General features: G+C 45.6%; 1 protein-coding gene and 2 long non-coding RNA genes across 26 annotated transcripts in view; 2 read left to right on the top strand and 1 right to left on the bottom strand.

Annotated features, from left to right (window-relative positions):
* The window catches only part of Gm31641 (predicted gene, 31641), a 75,166-nt gene that overhangs the window by 50,575 nt on the left and 1,077 nt on the right, over positions 1-23,514 (bottom strand). Inside the window, exons 2-3 of the long non-coding RNA NR_153766.1 lie at positions 2,608-2,789; positions 1,779-1,878 (exon numbers count right to left, since the gene is read on the bottom strand). This is a non-coding gene — a long non-coding RNA (predicted gene, 31641). The remainder of the gene's footprint in view (positions 1-1,778; positions 1,879-2,607; positions 2,790-23,514) is intronic.
* On the top strand, positions 5,825-15,346 carry Gm31754. 6 transcript variants are annotated; one of them, XR_876287.2, is made up of 4 exons: positions 9,609-9,880; positions 10,489-11,519; positions 12,103-12,284; positions 13,291-15,346. It is a non-coding gene; the product is annotated as a predicted gene, 31754 (long non-coding RNA). The 6 variants fall into 6 exon arrangements; XR_876288.2 differs by lacking the exon at positions 12,103-12,284 and having other exon boundaries at positions 13,291-13,877; positions 15,118-15,346; XR_876290.2 differs by lacking the exon at positions 12,103-12,284 and having other exon boundaries at positions 13,291-13,416; positions 13,652-15,346.
* Kcnj15 (potassium inwardly-rectifying channel, subfamily J, member 15) overlaps positions 22,447-23,514 on the top strand; it is a 42,703-nt gene continuing 41,635 nt past the window's right edge. For 5 of the 19 annotated variants that reach the window (NM_019664.5, NM_001271687.1, NM_001271691.1 and 2 more), the window contains exons 1-2: positions 22,447-22,623; positions 23,091-23,263. Coding sequence is in view for 1 of the 19 variants with exons in the window: in XM_006522950.4 (XP_006523013.1) it covers positions 23,304-23,340 (37 nt within the window). In the remaining 18 variants the exon portion in view is untranslated. Of the gene's footprint in view, positions 22,624-22,924; positions 23,341-23,514 lie in introns of those variants that run through there. The other 14 variants (NM_001271689.1, NM_001271693.1, NM_001271694.1 and 11 more) reach the window with 9 other exon arrangements.

Here is a 23,514-nt window from a genome sequence, read left to right on the forward strand (position 1 = left end):
CCCCAAAGGTATTCCTCAGGCCAATATGAGATGCTCAAAGTGCATGCATTTATATTAAAAGCTTTGCTACTTCCTGGGGAAGCCAAATACCAACAGAGTCTTTTTACCTTTTTATCTCAGCTTTAAAATTTACCCAGTATCTTAAGTCAAACAAATATAAGAATGGAGCAAACACCAAGCACGGTACAAAGGTGTTTCATAACTTGTGGATAAGCCAGGCACCTGCCTGCAATTCCTGCCAAGCAAGTGGGATGTGTTACCAGATCACTTTCTCAGTGCTCAGACCACATCAGGACAGGAGCCCTCACCAAGCAAAGCCAGCTTCCCCCTCTGCAGGAAGCAGCAGCCAGGGCCAGTTATCCCATTCACAGGTATGCCCTGAATAGACAGTCCCCCTGGGCTCCACCTCTTTACTTCTCCCACATCTCACTAGCACTACCACAGGGGATTGGAAACAAGCCTTTATGCATGGATGCCTGAATGAAGTTCAACATTTGAATGATAGAATTCTCCTCCTATGCTAATCACTGCATGGCCATGTCTGCTCACTCCACCCTCAGGAGATCCAAGTGGAGGTTCCAAAACTGTGAGCCAAACATAAGTCCCTTCCCTTTCTTAGTTCATCATCTCAGGTGATCCACTACAGTGAAACAAAGGTGAATAATCTGCTGGCTTTAAACACTAAGAACACATCCAGTTACAAAAACAGGAATACTTATAGTTTAAGCAGCTTTTTTTTTAAAAAATCATAAAATGAATTTAGCGCTGAAGTATTCAGTGACTGCCTCCATGATATGGAGCGTTCCCTAAGGCCTGGTCTCAGGTGTTCGCATGCCTTATGGTCATGAGTAGTTCACACCCTAGGAAAAATACTAACTTCCTCCAAGGAGATAGACAGTGGATAGTATTCTGTCATATACTCTACATTTGCAGCTATCTTTGCCTTCAAGTGTCTGAATGAAATAAGCTTGATATCTTTAGAAGCATGCAAGCAGTGTTTTGGGATGAGGAGAGTGTATTATTCCTGATACATTGCTGTAAAGAGACACCACTGGCCAAAAAAACATAGAAGAGAACACTAAATTGGGGCCTCGCTTGCAGTTTCAAAGTATGAGCTCACGCCCATCGTAGTATGGAGGTAGTCATGGTGCAGGCATGGTGCTGGAGCAGTAGATCATGGCGCTGCTGCAGCAGATCTTACATCTGATCCCCAAGGTGGAGGCAGATAGAACAAGACTGGGTCTGGTGTGGGCTTTTGAAACCTCCAAGCCCACCCCCAGTGACACAGCTCCTCCAACAAGGCCACACCTCCTAATCCTTCCCAAAGAGTCCACCAATTCAGGATCAAGAATTCAAACTTATGAACCTGTGAGGTCCACTCTTATCCAAATCACCACAGGGAGTAACCCACAGCCTCACCTTGGACCAAGATGCCCCTTCCTGTCCTCTCAGTCATCCTTGTTATCCGTTCTGTTACTGTGGTTGCTGCTGTTCCATATCCTAAGAGACTGGCTAGACCATAGTTAAGAAGACACAGGGCAAGGTCAAAGGTCAGAGAGGACACGTCCTATTGACAAACTCATTTAAAGAGGTGGGATGAACTTTCACCCACAATTTGTTTGGTGACTCGTGGCAGCACACAGGCATCCACCAGGGAAAACCAGGAAATGGCCGCTACTCTATCATGAGGTTTCATAGCAAGCCTAAGGCAGATTCCCAGACAGTGAAAAACAGCCAAATGAAAGTCACAGTGTTGTGTTGTATTGTGCTGTACTTACCATGGGTAGAAGATGGTCCTAGCACATGAACAGCGGTGTGTGAGGTCTGAACTTCTCATCGGCTCTGATGGAGAGAGACCTGGACTTCCTTGTCAGCTTCCTGAATGTGAGGTAAGGAGATGAATAAGGAGTCAGGGATAAAACTGTGAGCTGGGGCGAGAGCTCAGAAAGTTAAGTATCGTCATGTGCACATGAAGACCAGAGTTCGATCCCCACAACCTATGTAAAAGAGCCAGATGCCGTGGCACACTTGTAATTCTGGCAGCAGAAGTAGATTTGTGGATTGCATGGTCACTCCGTGGCTGACAAGTCGGCTTTGCCCAATCTGCAAGTTGCCAGCTACGAGAGACCCTGTCTCAGGAAAGCAAGGTGAATAGCACCCTGAGAAGCAACACCCAAAGCTGACTTACAGCATTGCACACATGCACGCACATATGAACACACATATACCCACTCCCTCATACACATGTGAACATGCACAGACATGTATACATTATACATACACACACATATAAAACCCTCTGGGATCCATACAGAATTTGGATCTCAAGTGCCCGCCAAATGTCACAGGCTTGGTCTCTGGCTACTGGTACTACTGGGGACCAGGAAACTTTATGGGGTGAGAAGTGGGTGTGTGGGTTATGCCTTTGCAGGAGCTGTCTCTATTTCTCCTGCCTGTGTGCCTCAGCTCCTGCCTGTCTGCTTCAGCTCCACACCCACTGGCAGACTGTGACTCCCCACAGACTCTGCAACAGCAAAGCCAAGCAACCGTGGTCAGAAATCTGAAACTAGGCACAAGTGGCGGACCTTTCTACTTTTGATCATTTACCTCGGGCATCTTCTTGCAGCAATGGAAGGTAACTGATGTGGCGTCAGCCATCCTCTCCAGGCAGCTCAGGGACAGGACGCAGGGTTTCAGCTGCCCCAGAGGAAGACCATCAGTGGGAAAGAGATGCAGGCAGAGGTGAGCTAAGGGAGTGGCAGGCTCATCAGCCCAGCATCAGGACTTTCCTGTAAAGAGAAACATACATATGTAGGCATCTTGACATTGGCTTAAAATGCTGCTTCCTTTGTCGAACAGCAATAACAGCAAATACAGAAATACTTGCCATTAAAAGACTTGGGGGTTTTGGAAAGATGACTCAGTCAGGAAAGTGTTCACTATACAAGTGGAAAGATTTGAGTTTGATCCCCAAAATCCACATAAGGAAGTGGGGCACAGTGGTATGTTTGTGATTCCAGCACTGGGGAAGTAAAGACAGACAGATAGACAGACAGACAGAAAACCCTGGGGCTCACTGGTCAGTTATCCTAGCCTAGTCATCAAGGTTCAAGTAAAAGTGAGGGGAAAATATCTTTTAAAGATAGATGATGGTATTCTGAGCAGTGACACTCAAAGGTGACCTCTGGCTTCCTCTTGCATGTGCACACATGGGTGCAACCATGCACACAAACATGCACTCTGGCCTTCTCTCTCTCTCTCTCTCTCTCTCTCTCTCTCTCTCTCTCTCTCTCTCTCTCTCTTTCTCTCTTGCTCTCTCTCTCTTGCTCTCTTTCTCTCGCTCATGCACACACACATGTACATGCACATACACACACACAGGAGGAAGGTAGACAGAAACAGAGACAGTATCAGACAGACAGACAGAGAGAGACAGTGTGTGTCTGACTCTGGCTTCCAGGCTGGAGGACGTAATGTTTTAAACATTAGAAGAATTGTCTGAAAGATTATTCCTAGGAAGAATTTTCCACGATGGAAGGAAAATGTCAGAACGATTAGATAAAAGTTTTCCAATACACGGCTGTCTAGGGCTTGTTCTGGAAGAGCAAAGGAACAGGAAAAAGTGGTGTGTCTCCGTCTCCGAGCCGCTCCCTGGGCTTCTACCTCTCCTTTCCACATGAAGCGTTCCACACACAAACATTGCTCCCAGCTAAAAGTGAGCCTCAGGGTGGGTGTCTGGGGCGAGGGGAGCTGGGGAGGGAGAGCCCTGACATTGTTTGTGCAGATATGGCAGTGAGTGTCTGGGCTGGGGCTGGCTGAGGTTCATTTGCAGAATTCAGTCCTTTTCCTCTGAGCCATCGAAGTGAGTTAATGGCCTCTTGTTACAGGAGGGGAAAAAGAAAACAAGTCCTTTCCGTGGGGCACTAATGGAGAAGCCTTCAGAGCTGGTTATCCATGGTGAGCTGCAGGTTTCTGGTGGCATGGCTCCTACTCAGCTCTACGGATTCAACGGAAAATCTCCTTGATTTGACAATATTTTTTTTTTACATTTTTTTCTGTGTTTAATTCTCTCCTTCTATAAGGCTGTTGTCTGACAAGTTTAAGGTCGAAAACCCATAAAATTTAACAAGTATAGGGTATCCAGCTAAGGTGTCCTGCCTCTGTCCCCTGAACATCCCTGGAGAGCTAGAGGGCTCTGCAGGTAGAGGCTGTACACAGTGGATCCAGGGCTCTGCAGACAGAGGCTACCTGCACACAGTAGGTCCAGGGCTCTGCAGATAGAGGCTGCGCATAGTAGGTCCGGAAGACCTATTCTTGAGGTTTAGCTTATTTTTATTTTCTCTTCTTTCTCCACTTTTTTTCCCCCTTTGAAGCACTTAAAATTTTCCACTGAAGCTGGGTCAACAGGAGAGGTGCTGACTTACACCACATTTTTGGTACTCTATAAAAACTAAATAAAAATAATAAGGTTGTGTTTTTGTTTTTAAGAGAAAGGTACCATAGAGCAGGGCAAGACACTCACAGGCCATTGAACAAGCCACAGAGAGGAAGGCCTCATTCTTCAGGCTTATCTGAAAATAAAAATCTGGGTCACAAAGGGGAAGCCCGTGGTGCCAGCTCTGGCCAGGCAGTCGGCTTGGACTCTCAGCTCAGCTCTAAGTGAAAGCAGAGACTTGTCTTCTGTGTCAGAGCAGCTGCTGCTGCGACTGCCCAGCAGTGGAAAAGGACATTTTCGCCTTGGATTTATCATTTGATGCAGATGTTTGGCTCTGGGTTCCTGATCTTCTCAGCAAAGTTGATGTCAAAGACTTGGAACAATAATCCTGCTTGTGTATGTTTTCTTATGAGGTGTAAATTTGTAGAATGAGCATTGTCGTTTTTTAACTGTAGCCCCAGAAGGAGCTTCTAGTTTGTACACTCGAGAGCGCGCACGCACACACACACCACACTACACTCATACTCACATACAATGCACACTCATAAACTCGCCACACACACTCACCACACATGTACACACACTCACATATACACTCACCACACGTGCACACACACTCACACACACCACACACACTTGCATACATACCACACACATTCACATACTCACTCACATGCACACCACACACACTCACACGCACACACCACACATATACATACACACTCACCACATATACTCACAACACACACACACACACACACACACACACACACACACACACACACGATGTGTTGTTACTTCCGACCTTCTTACTGCCTTTCTCTGAGTATCAGCATGCTTTATAGAACAAACAAAAAGCATCTCCCTCGCTTACTTTTCTCCGGAAAAGGCCATCAAGAACCACAAAATAAAATCTGGGAGATGGCTCAGTCAGGAAGATGCTGTCATAAAAGCATGAGGACCGGAGTTCAAACCCCTAGCACCTGTGTAAACAGCCAAACGCTATGGTGTGCACCTGTAGTCCCAGCGCTGGAGAGGCTGAGACAGGAGGATTCCTGGGACTTGCTGGACTCATTCTAGCTGAATCAGCAAGCTTGGGGTTTAGTGACAAACCCTGTCTCTAAGCAAGAGAGGAAGATTCCAATCCTTGACCTCTGTCCCCTCCCTGTGTGCATGCATACACACATGTACCACACACAGGCACACATGGACACACACACACACGGGGACACATACGGACACACACATTGGACTTTCACCAAGGCATTGCAGGTTGTTAACCCTCTCTTGACCTCTGAACTTGCCGAAGTCTGCAAAGGACACAAACAAGGAGGAATTTGCTGAGATCTGGGGTTGAGACATTCTGTAGCAACAGCAGACAACTGGATCTCCAGCTTCCTGGACTGAAATGGTTAAAAAGTAGCTAGGCAGGTCCGGGGAAGGGAAAGTGGTTGTGGTGACAGGTTAAGCATTAGCAAGAAGCAGCTCCGAGACCTGAGAGGAGATGCTGGGTCTGGCTCCAGAGCTAGCATCCCAGGGGTTGTTCCTTTCCTTTCAGAGGTGAGTGGAAAGTTGTTCCCCAAGTGCATCTGTGCTGCTGATGTTCATTCTGTCCGGAAAACGCACTTCTTCCTCTGAAGCCCTTTGAGTGTTTACAGACTCTAACTTAAAACAGAAACATTGATTTTTTTTCACCAGTTAAGTTCCTGGCACCCTCTATAAGGGGCCTTGGTTCTTTTTTTGTTTGTTTATTTGTTGTTTGGATTGGTTTGTTGTCTTTTTTCTGTAAACCAAATAACAGTTGAATAACCATGACTTTCAAAACTGACCTCTCATTTAAAAACAAACATATTTCTTTTGCTAAAAAACATCATATTTTGGTGTTTGGTCCACACAACTCAGTTTACCTGAGTTGTCTTTTGGTTACAACGGTCACAAATGGCACCCACAGTCAACAGGTGGGAGCAGCCATGAGCGTTCTGATTATTAAAAACATTCCATGTGTGTTCTATCACTGCTATTGAATTTAATGAATACCCCAAACCTGACACGTTCATTTACACAGCTGACAGATTCTCTGTGACTTACCAGAATTAATGAGTATACAGATATACTTTTTTTTAAGTGCCAGGGAACATCACGGAACATATTGTACCTTATTGTAAAACAAAAATAGCCTTGGACAGCCTGTGGAATGCACTCTTGCAGGATAATCAGCTCTTTACTGTGGTTTTCCTGCCAGTCAGGGAGCCCTGCGTCACACAGAGTGGGTGCCAAGTGTCTGGTTTGCACTTTGGTAAGACATGTTTTTCTTGCTGTGAATTTCAGGTTTGCAGTTTCCCCCTGAGTGAGCGCAGACCATCCAGGTCACCTTCCCATGTGTTTGGGGCCTTGCTTTTGTTCCAGGTTATTTTTTTAAAATGATCTGCATATTGCAGCTCAAAACACAGGTGGGCAGGACAAGCCCACAGACTTACAGTGTTGTCTCCTGGACACTATGGACCTGTGGACAGACATGGAGGTCTGGGGCAGCTTGCTGGGGTTTTCGTCTTGTGTAAATGAACTTTCTCCTTGCCGGGTCCTCTTATAGCCACCACAGATTTGTTAACATCTTGGGTGGAGTGTTGAAATGATGCTGTGAATGATCGTGGGTGAAAAGATGTTGTTGACGCAATATTGGAATTTTAACAAACTTCCTCGGATGATACTTCCTCAGAGTCAAAGATGTGGGGGCACAACTTGCTCTCTGGCTGCCCTGGATGGCTTGGTGCCCATGGTTACTGTTTAATAAGCTGTTTGCTTCTTCTTCCCAGCAGGACAATGTGCAATGGGTTGAGGACCAGCAGGAGCTTGTGGTTCCTCTACCTCTGGGTCAAGTCACCTCTAACCCACTTTGCTCAGTACTCCTTGTGTTCAGGGCAGGAAAGACTTCTGTGTGTTTTCTCTAGGTTCTCTTGGATTTTTACCCACACAGACAATGCACCCAAAGGCCTGGCCGTCTGATGGTGATGGGTTTGAAGTTGTTCTTCCCACAAGTCTTTCTCCCATGCTGGTTTCTGCCACATGAGCACTAGTCTGGCGTCACCTGAGAGCCCAGAGTTCACACAGGGTCATTTGTGAAAAAGCATTCTACAATTTCACTCTCACACACTGATTCTCTCAAGTGTGGAGGGACTTGCCAGGACAAGCTAGGAAGACAGCTGGGGGTGAGGGGGAAGACCTTGATGAGAAGATTTGGGGTTGGGGAGGTGGCCTAGTCAGTAGAGGGCTTGCCACATAAGCCTGGGGATCCATGTCTGATGCACACACACACACACACACACACACACACACACACACGCGCACGCGCGCCTGTAATCCCATCGATGGACAGAGACAGGAGGATTCCTGGGTTTGCTGCCCAGCCTGTCCAGCTGAATCAGTGTACTCCAGGTTCAGCAGAAGACCTTGTCCCAAAAAGTAAGGTTGGAGGTGACTATGGAACACAATCATGGCATAGTCCACACACACACACACACACACACACACACACACACAAACACACATATTCACATATATATTCACACATACACAGACACACACACAAACAAACACACACAGACAGACACACACAAACACACACATATCACATAAGCATTCACACTCACACATTTTTACCCACAGATACCCACACACATGCACAAGTATACACATATATATGCATATACACAAGCACATATATCCGTACCCACCAACATCTACACACATGAACAAGCAAACACATATGTATACACAGACACAAACATGCACACACACATATGCACACACACACACACACACACATGCACACGCGCACGCACTCGCACACACACACACACACACACACACACAGAGTACAGGGAGAAGAGTACTTCATTCATCATTTAACTACTGAAGATTCCCAAAGCCACCTTGTACTCAAGTTCTTAAATCAGAGTGTGTAACTCTGCATGCCCTTTTGCTGAAATCCCTCCCCACTCATCCAGCCAATCCCAGTGCCAGGCTCCCCCTCTAAGGCTTTATCTGTGTCTCTGCTGGTTAACTGCTCCACCCACAGGGATCTTACAGCAGTCAGCCAGATCTTCCTGCTCCCCACTACTCTCCCAGCAAAGGCAGCTGGACATGGTTGGTGTTATTTATCATTGTTACCGTAACACAAGAAGAGTGTCCACCTACAATGGATGCTTAACTACAGCTTGGTAGATGCTAAATAAATAAAATTACTTTACCAAATGGAACAATGCCCAGGAAGAAACAAACGAGAAGGATTCTACCTTTGCCTTCCTCATCTAGAAACTCAGTTGCACAGTTGGGAACAGTGCATTTTATGCTCTTTAGTCTACTAAACCAAGAGTTGGCAATCTAATTCTGATCTAGACAAGGCTTGCAAGTATTCTTAGCTTGTGCTTTGTCAAAACCATATAAATGTGACAATTGACCAGGAAAGTCTTGGTAAATAATCTGTAAATATGTGGACATGGCTGTGTTGCAATAAAACTTTATTAAAACAGGTGGTGGGTTGCATTTGTTCTGGAGGGGGCGTGGTTTTGACTGTCTGCTTGGTCTTTCATCACTGTCAAAGAGCCATTTCCTAAGAGTTGGAATGTGCTGTGTTTCTGAGTTAGGAACATGGGCAACTTTCCTTTGATTTAAAACTGAGTATCTTAGTACTCAGACCGAGACTTGCTAAGTGGCTCTTCCTCTTGACTCTGTCTTTACATTTGATAACACCTGACCCACCTAAGAAATGCCCTAAGCTCTCTCTTCTCTCCCTCCTCCTCCTCCTCTCTCTCCTCAGCTTAGTCCAACAGACCAGGCCTATAGCCCAACCAGCCTTAAACCTCCTGCCTGAGCCTCTGGAGTGCTGGGGTGGCAGGCAGGTCACCGTTCATGCTTCCTGCAGTGCTGGAAATTGAACTCATGGCTTCTGCAAGCTTAGCAAGTGTTCAGTCAACCGACCACCCATCCCAGACTTCATTTCCCTTTTCTGCCTCATAAAAAAACAAACAAACAAACAAACAAAAATAAAATAAAAACAACCGTCTTTGTGAGCATCTTGTTTACTTAGACTACAGAGCTATAGTGCAGGGTTCCTGAGTTCTCTGTGGTTAAACTGGTTTCTCAACCAGCAGATTCTAGAAAGGAAAAGAAAGGCCTGGGGCGGATTAGACAGCTCTGTCAGGGCACTTGAGTGTAGAAGCCAAGCTGTGCCTCCTTCAGTGTACCTCAGAGTTAAGTGCTCAGTGCACCGTGTGGAACATAAAGTCAGCATAACGGAGTGGACTCTAGCTCCTTTCTCACCAATCAGCTGACCACGGGTTCTTTTCCTCTATGTGGACAGGACTACGATAGCAGTGTGATCTGGCCCCATGTAACATCTCTCGGCCTGAGGACAGTTCCGTGCAACTCTTCGGGTGACCAGAGGCCGTAGGTTCTTCTTACTGGCTCCTTTTTTATCAGTTCCCAGCTGTCACCAGTCACCCCTCTGCCTCCCTTCCCTTTTTCCCACCCTGGACTCTCTCAGACTATTCAGTTACTGTTGTTGTCAGTGGCAACTATCAGGCCTCTGGGCACCACTTCTGTTGCAGCAGTACGGGAGAGCCATACTGCAACTTGGATACCTGCTGGCTCGGGAGCCAGGGGAGCCAGAGGGCTGTTCAGTAACTGGGTGCCAGGTTCAGGACCACTCATTTGTAGGCCTGCCCTCTCATCGGGAGAGCAGGATCCTGGCAGGTGTGAGGGATTGTCTAGACAGGGTTGGGGGGCTGTCAGGCTCCATCAGGTACATTCTGCCTGCGCTGCTGCTGTTGCTGGGTGGGGCCATGGCCTCCTTCAGCCCTCAGCAGATGCTTGGTAAGCTCTGCTGTAAGAAGAGAAATGACAGAGTTTTTCTCTGGTCATCCAGGGCCCAACAGCAGACCAACACTGGGCTAGTGTGTGGTACTGAGTTTCCATGTGACAACAGGAAGTCTAGGGTCGACAGTGATCACCAAACCACCTCTGTCGCCATCCTTGTCTGATGTGTTTTTCTTTAGGCTTCCAGAAGCAGCCTGCATTGATGAACAGAGGCAAGGAGAGAGAGCTCTAAGGAGACCTGCTGTTGCAATACCAGAAGAGGCAGCCTGGCAGAGTGTCTGCCAGCCTACTCTGTGAGCTTAAGCAACCTGCTATGCAGCCCCAGAAGGGGTCTTTGGACCAATCACAGCTACTTGTTTGGTCAGTCACTAGCTAAAGAGATTGGGGCTTATGTATTGGGCAGGTTATGCTCAGTCCTTTAGCATTTACTGAAGAAAGTAAGAGCCTCCCCCAGCCAAGGTGGACACGGTTATTTGAAGGTCAAGGCTTCAGACTAGCGGGCTAAATGGTTTTAAACAACTCTGGGTGGGGCTGAACCTTCAAGATCCACAGAGACCAAACACAAGCTTTTATATAGTTGTCTCAAGGTGTGTTTAAGGAGTGCTGAAGATACCTGGTGCTGGTGTAACATAGTCTGTCTGTCTGTCTGTCTGTCATACTGATAGACCTTTTGCTCTGGGAGCTTGGGTAGTGCAAGAGAGTCTAGTCTGCCAGCTGCTAACTAGGTAGTCTTTATTCTCTGCTTTGAGAAAAATGAACCACAGAAAGAGTGCTTACAGTCTGAGTTTATAGAACTTCTGTGAACAGGAGCATTGATTTTTAGCAGATCTCAACCATGCTTTGACAATACTTCATCCCTGTCCAGTGACCAGAGAGAGGTAGGCCCTGGTCTGTCTCACCCTCATTGACTCTAAAGCTAGCAAGGTAGCAGAGTCTATATTCCAGGCTGAACATAGACACCCAAGCAGAACTTGACCTTAGGACCTGAGTATAGACAACCTGTCTCTCCTTAGTCTACTGTGACCTGGACTGATCTTAGGTTTCCTCTACAAGAACAGGAGTAGACCTCCCTGGCAGTATGGGACACCCTGAATCTCTCTAACTCTCCAGCTGTGCTTTCTAGGCAGAACTGAATCCAGCAGCTCCAAAGAGATCAGCATCTCCGGTTCCAGCCTTGGCTCTGCACACTGCAGAGTTCAGGGTTTCTCAGGTAAAACTCTTCATCCCGGGCACTGTGGACAGGAGTACCTGTGACTGATGACAGTGGTAGTAAGGCTTGTGACAATTAGAAATAGTAGTGTGTGTGTGTGTGTGTATATGTATGTGTTTGTGTGTGCATATGTGTATGTATGTGTGTATGTATGTATATGTACATGTTTGTGTATGTATATGTATGTGTTTGTATATGCATATGTATGTGTATATGTGTATGTATATGCATGTATGTGTGTATATGTATGTATGTGTATGTATATGTATGTGTGTATATATATATATGTATGTATATATGTATGTGTATTTATATGTATGTCTGTGTCTGTGTGTACATGTATGTGTGTATATATATGTATGTGTTTATGTGTGTCTGTGTATATATATGTCTGTGTTTATGTGTGTATGTGTATATATGTGTATGTATATATGTGTTTCTGTGTGTGTGTGTGTGTGTAGGGGGGAAAACATGCCTGTGTGCATGCAGAGGCCAGAAGACAGCATCAGGCATCTTCTGTGACAATTCATTTCAAACAGGGTCTCTTCTGATTCTGAAATGAGCATTTTATTATTTCTCTTAGCTGGTCTGAAAGGCAGCAAACTCCAGAATCACTCCCATCTCCATTGTCTTTGGACCTGGGTTCCAGGAACCTTCAGGATGCCAGGCTTGGTACTGGTATCCAAATTCTAGTCCTCACTATTACTTAGCAAGCATTCTTAACTGCTGAGCCATCTCTCCAGCCCCAAGCTTGTGACTTCTAAGGTATTTATTTTATAAAACAGAGAGCTACCAATGAGATGTCTTTTCCTTCTTAATAAAAGATATTCTAAGTAATTGGATTGTGGGATGAATGCAGTCCAGATGGCTAGCTAAGGAAACTGGACACATCCTGATGCAGATGACCACACGGGCATTGTTGGTCTGAGATGCTCTTTGAAGGGTGGTTACTGGCTCATAGCTGGCAGGAAAAGACAGAGCCACCACCATGCCCACAAGAGGTTGCTATAGGTACCATCATCACAGACTCTGGGAATAGCAGAAAGGCCAGGGAAAGGCATACTGAGCCAGAGACCATGAGAAGTCTTGGGGAAGGAGGCAAGAAGGGGCAAGGAACTGGAGACCCAATTCTAAATCCAACTCCATCCTTGTTGCTGGTTATTGTCAGTGTAAAATGACGATACCAAAGGCATCTTTCTACAATGTGGAGCAGATTATTCCAGGTCGGCCTTGGCTTTCTTGGCCATCTGTATAAGGGCTGTCACTACTGTTGGGGCCCCTACTCTGTATGAAAGGGTCCACAGATGGCCTGGAGGAAGTATATTAAAAGTCCTGTAAGGAAGTGTGGGGCTCAAGACAAAACTACAGATTAAAACACCTGAGAACCATGGTGATGGTATCTGCCTCAATCCACAAGTTAACATGTGAAGATTGTTCTCTATAGTTCAATAATTTGTGCTTGAGACCCAGCTGGGATGTAACCTTCTGACAGGAGGTTTTTCACATCAGAAGTTATCCTCAGCTATAATTTCAAGAGCAACCAAGCTCAAAAGTGAAAGCTATGTGAGTACTGTCATGACTTGAAGAGGAACTTTTTTTCGGATGACCCATGCTTTGAAGACATGATTCTTCAGCTAGGGGTACATCATTTGGGAGGTTCTGGAAACGTTACATGTGACCTAATTATAGAAAGTAGGTCCCTGGGGTCGGGGGGATCCTTGGAGGTTTCTTGTGCTTGGTCTCTCACAGTATCTTTATGTTCTCCCTACAGAGAGCTGTCCAGGTCTCTGGGCACACACTCGCTCTGCCATAATGTTCTGCTCAACTATCAAACTTGGATCAACCTGTCTGTAACCATGAGCCAAGGAGCCCTACTCCTTCAGATTGGTTATGTCAGGTATTCAGTCACAGTGGCACATAAGAAAATGGTGCATGTCAATAGAGACATGTCAATAGAGACATTGATAGAAAGATTGGCTGGAGTCAGTCACTGGCGTCAATGCTGTCCCTGCAGTTCTGAGAGCTCCTATGCCCTTCACAGCCTCTTGTCAAGTTCACCTCAGAAGAACGAGTTGGCTTTACTCTTATCGTTTCCAGTTCATCTTCTACCTGAGCTCTTTGTTTTCTCACAGGCATGCATCCAGCACTCAGAACTGAGGGAAGTACTTTCCACTTCCTGCCTTCTCCGCCCTCCCTGCTCCCTGAATTCTGAGGAAGAAACTCAATACCCAGCAAACACTGGAAAGTGCCCTGCTGACGCAGACTACCCTCTTAACCTAAAATCCCATCTCCAGGACCCACTGAATGATCAACTGTTATTACTTCTAAATGTGGGCCATCCTGGCTGGCTCTGCTCATGTGAGTTTCTGTGATTCAAATGGCAGTTTGGACACAGAGGCAAGCAGACAGCGTTATATACACACCGCACTTGCTCAGATCACTACACTGCCTCTGTTGATTGACCCAAGGTTGGACAGCATTAGGACTCCATTAGCAAATAAACAGAAAGGCTGTTCCAAGCACCATCAAATATTATCTCAGGTTCTATAATTACGAGAGGAGATAGACTCTTGCACTTGATTTCTGGGAATGCATGCACACGATCAAAGTCAGAAAATAATCCTAAATAAACCTTAAAAATTATTGTTGCAACACAAGAAGCTCCAGGAAAATCAGCTTGATTAAATTTCATTTTTCTAAGAACCAGCTAATGAAATTCTATTCACTTGAGTAATACAACCTATTTAGCCACTCAAATGACTGGACCCTCCCCCCAAAACAGTAAGGAGAGGGAAAACGGTGCTCCTCGATGTTCTTGGGGGAGACTCTGGTTCTTTAAGGGATGTAAAATTTCAGAAGTATTTTAAGGTAGTTTAGGGTCACAGGGTACAGATTTTGATCTCACGGTTCTCGAAGGGACTGGATTGTGCACAAAGTCAAGAAGCAAGTACCTGGGATGTGCCCAGGGTGGGCGGTTCCTGCACACAAGCACACACAACAAAAAACTTGCTACAGAGAGGAGCAAAAGGAAAGCAGGAGGTGAACCTTGATTTTTGCCATTATTGAAGCCTGCTTCTCAGTGTGTTCTAACAGGAGACACAGGACATGGGGTCGTATAATTCCCATGCTTATGACATGGGGTCATGTGATTCCTGTGCTCACAACATGGGGCCATGTGACTCCCTCGCTCTCTGCTATCAGTATCTTGCAGGAGCCCTGGAGGAAAAAATTTTGTGCTCAGTTGACTAGTGCAAAAAGCAGTTCAGGTAAAATTTAGCTTTTCCCAGGTCTGAACCAATGGCTAAAAGAAAACCTTGATCCCCTCCACTCCCCCCACGGCTGCTCAACTTCTTGTCAAGAAGGACTAGCTTTGTCAGTGACCTGGGCAAGGGCTACAGCACTGTTCTGTTCACTATAGCCATGAGGTGGCTCAGAAGATAAGCCACTGAGGAACTCAAAAGACCTGTTTGCCCAAGACATTAAAAGGAGGCTAAATTGAAAATCTGAGCACTCTAGTTGGGGTGCATTCTTCAGGGAGTGTAATGAATTCTTCGCTTATTCATAAATCAGAGCCTTACTGTAACCCCCTTCCCCCCAGCCTGAAATCTGACTGATCAGGTTTGACTGTTAGCACCAGGAGAGCATCAGGGGTGGAGCCTGTCACCCTATAGGTCTGCCACTCCCACTGCTACTACCTGCCGCCTAGCTGTTCCGGAGCCAACACGTGGTCACCTGCAACTGGACTCCATGGATGATTTGGTGGGAATGGGCACCTCCCCCCTCTTCATAACCCCATGTCTCCGAATAGTAAAATTGAACCTTGATCAGACTAATGTCTTGGTTCCATCTTTTCTCGTGCCGCCTAGTTCCCTCTTTTCTTCCAGATTCCAAGATGCCTCCCAGGCTCGAACCCAGACATGTGAGCTTCTGGCCAGCTCCAACACCTTACAGTGTCACAAATACCACTGCCTAACAAATACACACAGGAAAGTTCAGAAGGGAAGTCAGCCAGAGATTAGAGTGAAAGTCATTTGGAGAAGGACAAGTCCTCACTCAGGTCCACTGTGGGTTAGAGTGGCCACAAGAACAAATCAGGCCAGAAGGACAGGGCAAGAGGCACAGGAAGAGGCAGTATCTCTCCTTCTGTATGTGACCAAAAATGAATGCAGCAAAAAAGCTGGGGAGATGGCTCAGTGGATAAAGTGTTTGCCACACAAGCATGAGGGCTGGGTCTCAACTCCCGACATCAGTGTAAAAAGCCAGCCAGTGTAGAACACACTTGTAATTCCAGCACTCTGGAGGCAGAGACCATTGGATCCCTAGGGCTTGCTGGCCAGTCATACTAGCCGAATGCCTGAGCCCAATATATCAGTGAGAGACTCTCAAACGTCAAAGTGGATGGTCCGAGGAACGATACCTGAGCTTGACTTCTGGCCTTCACACATACACACAAGCACCTGTACACATAGGAACGCAAGAACACACACACACACACACAGTTGAGAGACAGAGACAGAAAGACACAGAGAGAGAATAAATAAACACTAGTTCTCTTTCTTATTGGAGTCGCTAAGTAAATCCAGTCACTCTGTTTTGAGTCTGTTTGAGTGTAAATGCTCGGGAAATCAACGGTGTGAATACGGTTTGGGAAACCTGATCTCGGCTTCTTTGTAGCTCTCTAGATGATTTAATTTTCTATGCTGGCTTGTTGAGGAAAAGGATGGTCAAAATGTAATCTCCAGGGTGTCTCTTGGTGTGTGCTTCTCTCAGATAGATTTGAGGGGTGAGTCCTGTGAGGTGACCATGGATTTGGCAGCAGAGCAGATATCAAGGCCCAGCTCTTTCCTCTCAGCACAGCCTTTCATGTGCTATGTAGACACTGCTTTCTACACAATGTTGCACTAATTCCAACTGTGATTTAGCTAAAAAAAAAAAGATATTTAGAAAAGTGGGGTTTGCAGGCAGGTCTAGAAGTCAGGAGCACCCTCTTTTTTCACTCCTATTCCTTCTTCAGCACACATTCTTGGAGACCTTAATGACAGCTTGGCTGAGCTCTGTCACTTGGCATCATTACGCCAATTTTCATTGCTCAGTTTTTCCACAATAACTGGAATATTTGGCAAGAAGTGACAGTTGTGCAATGGGAAATTTTCCAACATCAAACCCCAGAAAAGCACAGGTGTTCCCCCTTCCCTGCCTATAACAAACTCTGAGGGTGTGCTTGGAGGTGCCTAAGCTTTTCTGCCTGTGTACACAAAGGGGACAGGGTACATATGAAGAATCAGGATTCCTACAAGGAATCCATCATGGTGCTTTAGGGTCACAACATGGCTCTACCACTAAATGCTAAGTTAGACAAAATAATGCCTCCCACCCCCCAAATTTCTCATAGTCTCTGGCAGAAGCTAGGTACTTACTCGGGGAAAGTAGTAAAGAAGCCCCGTCTATGTTCAGGAGTGGAAGTATCCTTAAAAGACATATAAGAACAAGGGAGACGTAAGAGGTGGAGTCTTTGGGCGACATGACTGAAGGCTCTCAGTAGATAGAATTACTGCCCCCAATGATGGCTGTCACTAACCCCAAAAGGAGAGGTACCCCAATACAATTGCAAGTGATCATCAAGGACCCATTGGGGAATTATAAACACAGGGAAAGAAGTGAAACAACCTGTAACTGTCTTCTCGAGTTAGTCTTTGAAGTTACACAGGGTGTGACCATCCCAGGGCCTACAACACTCTATTTCAATATATAAAAGTGATCCTTGCAGTATTAGGCTGAGGAGAATCAGCCTACTGTACATGATAGTCTCTGCTTGCGATCTGGTGGAGACATGCCCATAGAAGCTCACTGTCTGGTTTAGGGAGTTACCCATCTACTCTATGCAGATGTAGAACTCTTAAATATCAATAAGACTCAGTAGAAGAGTTAACATAAGCCAGCACACAAGCACACCTTTGGATGGATGTCCAGGTTAGAGTATGGAAGGGAGGGTAGATGTGAATGCAGTGGACCAGACCTGGTGACTCCACCCTGCAGGCAATGCTTTGCCATTTACCAGTTCACACTGTCAATAGTGCCTTTGTTTGTCTTTGGTGGGAACAGCTTGGAAATGGTTCCATTGCCTGAAAATGCACTTGATTGAGGTAAACAGGCTGCATACTGAGGGAGATAGGAGGTTGCACTAGCAACAGCTAAAATAATAAAGTCTAAATTGATAAATGTGAGAGGAAATGGGACACCCTCTCCCCCACCCCCACCCCACCCCCACTCCCCAGCTTGGTCAGCACTCACTGACACTGACTGTGTCACCAAGAGGCACATAGACTCACTCAGGAACTCAGGGGAAGATTAGAAAGTAAACAGTTCTTCAGCAGAGGCCATGGGTGGTGAACCTAGCTTTTTAAGTGTGTATTTTTCCATTGGATTAGCATTATAGATGTGTTGGCCACTCTCTACTTGGTGTGAACATACTGGAATATCAGAATAATGATTTTTATTTTCAAATATACTTTCTGATATTAAATAAGTAACCCCAAAATGAGAGGATGACTGGGTATAGTCATGGATAGCTTTAATCCCAGTAAACTAGGTAGGTCTCTTTGTGAGTCCCAGGCTGGCCAAGATGGCACAATAAGACCCTGACCAGAAAGGAAGAAAGGAGGAAAGAAAGAGGAAACAAGAATAAAAAAGAAAAGAAGAGAAAAGGAACAAAACAAAACAAAACTACAAGAACAACAAGCCAAGTCACACTGGAGCAGGGTGACCCACAGTGGGTCCTCGGAATTCTTTTAGCATCTTTAGTGTTAGATCCTGCATTGCCAATCACCCACAGAGACTAGCTCGGAGGCAAATTCCCACTGAGTCACACGTCTGTGTCATCAATTATTTTGTGCCATCTGGTTACAGGAGAGCAGGAAGGAGCCCTAATATTGCCTTGCCGCATTCCAGAGGGGAAGCCTTCCTGCTGGAGAAGGTGCCGGAACCTTAGGTGGCCTTCTTTGAGAGGCCAGTAGTTGCCATCAGTCTAGGCAGGGCGTTCCATAGATAAAGCCATTTCTTGTGACTCCTGCCCCATATATAACCTGACTTACAGAGATGTTCAAGGTAAATATATAGTTATTACTTTCACCCCACTTCCAGGTTCTCCATGCTATGATTCAGCTGAAAGCTCAAAGCACCACGGTTTCCATGTTGCCTTTTTAGAAATTACTTTTGGGAACTGGGTCTCTTGAAAAAGCCCAGGTCCAAGATTTGAATGTCTTATCAGAATTTCAGATACAGATGCAGATTTTAGATTATACTCCATGCAAATTATACACACCTATTGCTTTCACTGAACTGGAAGGAAGAAAGGAAAGAAAAAAGTAAGGGAGGGAGGGAGGGAGAGACAGAGGGAGGGAGGAAAAGAAAGAAACTAGAAAGAAAAGAAGAAAGGAAAGGAGGGAGGGAGGAAGGAAGGGAGGAAGGGGAAAAAGAAGGGAGGGAAGGAAGGAAGGAAGGAAGGAAGGAAGGAAGGAAGGAAGGAAGGAAGGGAGGGAGGGAGGGAGGGAGGGAGGGAGGGAGGGAAGAGAGGGATGGTAGAATGGGTAAAGAGCTTATTGACCTGCCATTCTGGTTGGGTTTTAGGCTAGATCAATTACCAGGTCAATTACTTTAACCAACATGGATGACAACAACCAGGCCTGTTGTTTGGTGCAGCCAGTCTCAGATCCTGCCACTTAAAAATCTGCCCTTTAGCCCCAGGACAGGAAGCAGATTTTATTCATTGGATAAAGAGAGATTGAGTGACTCAAATTTTTTCAGGATTAAAAGGTTTACCTACTCCCTTCAGCCTCAGAAACTTCCAGAAATACCCGGACAGGTCATTCAGCCATTAAATCATAGAAGCAAAGTCTCCTGTGACTGAAATCTCACCGAGCGGCTCGTCTAGAACTTTCTTACTTCCTGTGTGAACACCCCAGTCGATTATATTTAATGTCTCCTCATTTGGTGAGTTCTGTCAGATTTGCAACCAGAAGATCTCATTACTATATACTATCAATTACAAAGAAAAGAAAGGTAAACACTATCACAAAGAATACTGTCTTAGAATGTAATGTTTTAAATGTGTGTATACTACTTTTGATTAATTTTCTTTTTTCATTGCCATTATTATTGTGTTATAAATTATTATTATTTTCTTCATATATAAATGAAATTTGACTCTACTAGACATGAACCTGCAAGAAACAAAACTGTTTTAAATCGTAAGGGGCATGTTATATGCTGCTCAAAGGAACCTGTACATATGCATGTGAATAGAAAGGACCCTGGGAACATGCATGTGAATAGAAAGGAACCTGGGCACATGCATGTGAATAGAAAAGAACATGGGCACATGCATGTGAGTAGAAAGGAACCTGGGCACATGCATGTGAACAGAAAGGAACCTGGACACATGCATGTGAGTAGAGAGGAACCTGGACACATGCATGTGAGTAGAAAGGACCCTAGGAACATGCATGTGAGTAGAAAGGAACCTGGACACATGCATGTGAGTAGAGAGGAACCTGGACACATGCATGTGAGTATAAAGGACCCTAGGAACATGCATGTGAGTCTAAAGGACCCTAGGAACATGCATGTGAGTAGAAAGGAACCTGGACACATGCATGTGAGTAGAGAGGAACCTGGACACATGCATGTGAGTATAAAAGGACCCTAGGAACATGCATGTGAGTAGAGAGGAACCTGGGCACATGCATGTGAATAGAAAGGAACATGGGCAAATGCATGTGAGTAGGAAGAAACATGGGCACATGCATGTGAATAGAAAGGAACATGGGCACATGCATGTGAATAGAAAGGAACATGGGCACATGCATGCCAGTAGGAAGAAACATGGGCACATGCATGTGAGTAGAAAGGAACCTGGGCACATGCATGTGAATAGAAAGGAACCTAGACACATGCATGTGAGTAGAAAGGAACCTGGGAACATGCATGTGAGTAGAAAGGACCCTGGGAACATGCATGTGAATAGAAAGGAACCTAGACACATGCATGTGAATAGAAAGGAACATGGGTACATGCATGTGAACAGAAAGGACCCTGGGCACATGCATGTGAGTAGAAAGAAACCTGGACACATGCATGTGATTAGAAAGGAACCTGGACACATGCATGTGAGTAGAAAGGAACATGGACACATGCATGTGAGTAGAAAGGAACATGGACACATGCATGTGAGTAGAAAGGAACATGGGCACATGCATGTGAGTAGAAAGGAACATGGACACATGCATGTGAGTAGAAAGGAACATGGGCACATGCATGTGAATAGAAAGGAACCTGGGAACATACATGTGAGTAGAAAGGAACCTGGACACGTGCATGTGAATATTCTCAGTGGACTAAGAGGAAACATGCAGAACAACCAGACACACCTGGACTAAGAATATGGAAAGAGCTGTCCTGAGAATGTCTATCTGCATCCTTGTAGATCTGGCTTTGGGCAGATCAACTTCTCTGTTTTTTGGGTTTTTTTTCCCCTTCCTTATAAGCAACAGCTAATCATGCAGACATTATGGTCTAAGCATCAAACATAAAATTTTTGCAGGAGTTTTATATTTTTGGATAAGAAGATTTAAATAACGGAAGCCAATACTGAAAGAATTGAAGCTGTACTTTGATAACCTATGAATTAACATGGTCTTTTATTAATCCATTGGCAAATACATCTGTATTATATATCTATATCTATATTTATATGAATATCATCTAATCTATATCTATATCCATATCCATAGCTATAGCTATATTTATATCCCAGTCTGACTAATTTTTAATGATTTTATATATAAATATATATAATGTAAATATGTGGATAAACTTATAAGGAGCTAGGATAAGTGTATGAGAACTTATGCTATGTTGGTTGTTCCCAGAAGGATGTATCCAGTAACCATGCAAATGAGGAACTCCAAAATGGAGCAAAGACAGTAAGTGCTGCAGTCAGGGCAGTTTCCTAGAGTGGTAATGACATGTAGCAAAGAAAATGGAGGGCAAGAGTAGGGCTGGGGATATGTAAGATAAGGACCCACCTGGGAAGGTGTACCTGTGGACCAAAGCCTGGTCAATGGTGGTAGGGTGGGCCTTGAATAAGAGCAGAGGTGCAGCTGCCTAGACACAGGGGACAAGTAGTGTGACATCCTATTCTCAGTGACAAAGCCTTAGTTCTCCTGCAACTCAGGAAGCTCCCAGGGAAACCCCGCCCTCTCTGAGGATGCTTCAAGATACACACATAAACACACACACACACACACACACACACACACACACACACACACAGCCATGTGATGACAGGAGGGTACAGAAGCCGTGGACATCCCTCCCTCAACTTTGGGAGTGTAGGAAAGACACAGACTGGAGATATAATCACTCTCTTTCTATGCCCCAGAACTCTCCCATTAGGGGGTGCTCCCAGTATGACTGACTAATTTTTAATGATGATGATGGTGGTGGTGGTGGTGATACCAGAAAAGCAAGAATGTGAAAACCCTAATTTTACCCCAGAATTCCAGCCCAATTCCCATCATCCCATCTAAAAGAACCCAACTTTATTTAACCTCTATCTTCCCGGCTACTGGAAGGAAAACAAAGCCTGTCCAACCAAACCAAACCAAACCAAACAAAAAACAAAACAAAGCAAAAGCAAAACAAACAAAACCCATCACTGTGGCCACAGAGGGCAGAACTGCAAGCAGCAGCTCCCTCCTCCCAGTGTCTTTCTCCCTGGGTAGAGTCTGACCCAGAGAGGGTAGGGCTGAGCTTGCTGGTCCCCACTTTCCCTGGGAGCTGTGGATTCAGATTAGTATTCATTTGGGGTGGGGAGAGGGAAGAGGGAGGGAGGGGAACAGGAGGTTCAGGCGGTTCCTTAAGAAAGATAATCTGTTTGTTTATAGTTTACTTAAGCAAAGGGACCTTTAAAAAACGGACTTTGATAAGAGGGGACAAAGTTTCTTCAGAAATGAACCGGAGTTCCTTAGTAAGAACTTCAGTTTCTTTTATACACAGGTGCCCGGAGAACTGGGGAGTCCTTGCCATTCCAAGCCGCCCTGTGCCGGTCTGTAGATTTCCTTAAAACCTTAGACATGCTGACATCATGGGCTCCTTCCTCCTGGATTCCTTTCCCTCCCTCTCTCCCTCTCTCCCTCTCTCCCTCTCTCCCTCTCTCCCTCTCTCCCTCTCTCCCTCTCTCTCCCCCTCTCCCCTCCCTCTTTTCTGCTCCCTTCTTCTCTCTCCCTCTCTTCCTCTCTCCTCTCTCCTCTCTTCCTCTCTCCCTCTCTCCCTCTCTCCCTCTCTCCCTCTCTCCCTCTCTCCCTCTCTCCCTCTCTCCCTCTCTTCCTCTATCCTTCTTCCCCCTCTCTCCCTCTTCCCCCTCTCTCCCTCTTCTCTCCCTCTCTCCCTCTTCTCTCCTTCTCTCTCTCTTTCTCTCCCCCCTCTCCCTCCCTCCCTCACCCCTCCTTCTCTGTGCTTCCTTCCCCTCTCAGTCTCTTCCAATCTCCTCCTTTCTCTGTTCATTTCCCTCAGGTAATTCCTCTCAGAAACTTGTACGAACTTGTTTTTGACTGACAGTGAACAGTAAGACTGGTTCTTCACTTTGAAGAACCCTCAGCACCTACCTTTGCAAGGCACCCTGGATCACTTCCTTGCCTGGTCTTAATTTCCCACCCACCCAGGAGCCTGCACTGGGCACTCGGCAGGTAAGAAGCTGAAGTGTCTGTCACTGTGGGGGCACGCAGCATGCTGGAGATGCTTCTGAGAAACTTGACTTCCAAAGGTAATGAAAACGTGATTCTTTAAAAACAAAAATAACCTTCCTTAAGCCATTCAAGTCGGCCAAGCTTATCTGGGGGAATTTACAAGTGTTGTTTACATGTGGGAAAAAAAGGTTTTTCCTTAATGATGGGGCAAAGGGAAGGGAGAGTGCTTTATCCTTGTCTGCAGAAGAAAA

Source organism: Mus musculus, chromosome 16, assembly GCF_000001635.26.
Source record: "Mus musculus strain C57BL/6J chromosome 16, GRCm38.p6 C57BL/6J".
Classification (NCBI taxonomy): Eukaryota; Metazoa; Chordata; class Mammalia; order Rodentia; family Muridae; genus Mus; species Mus musculus.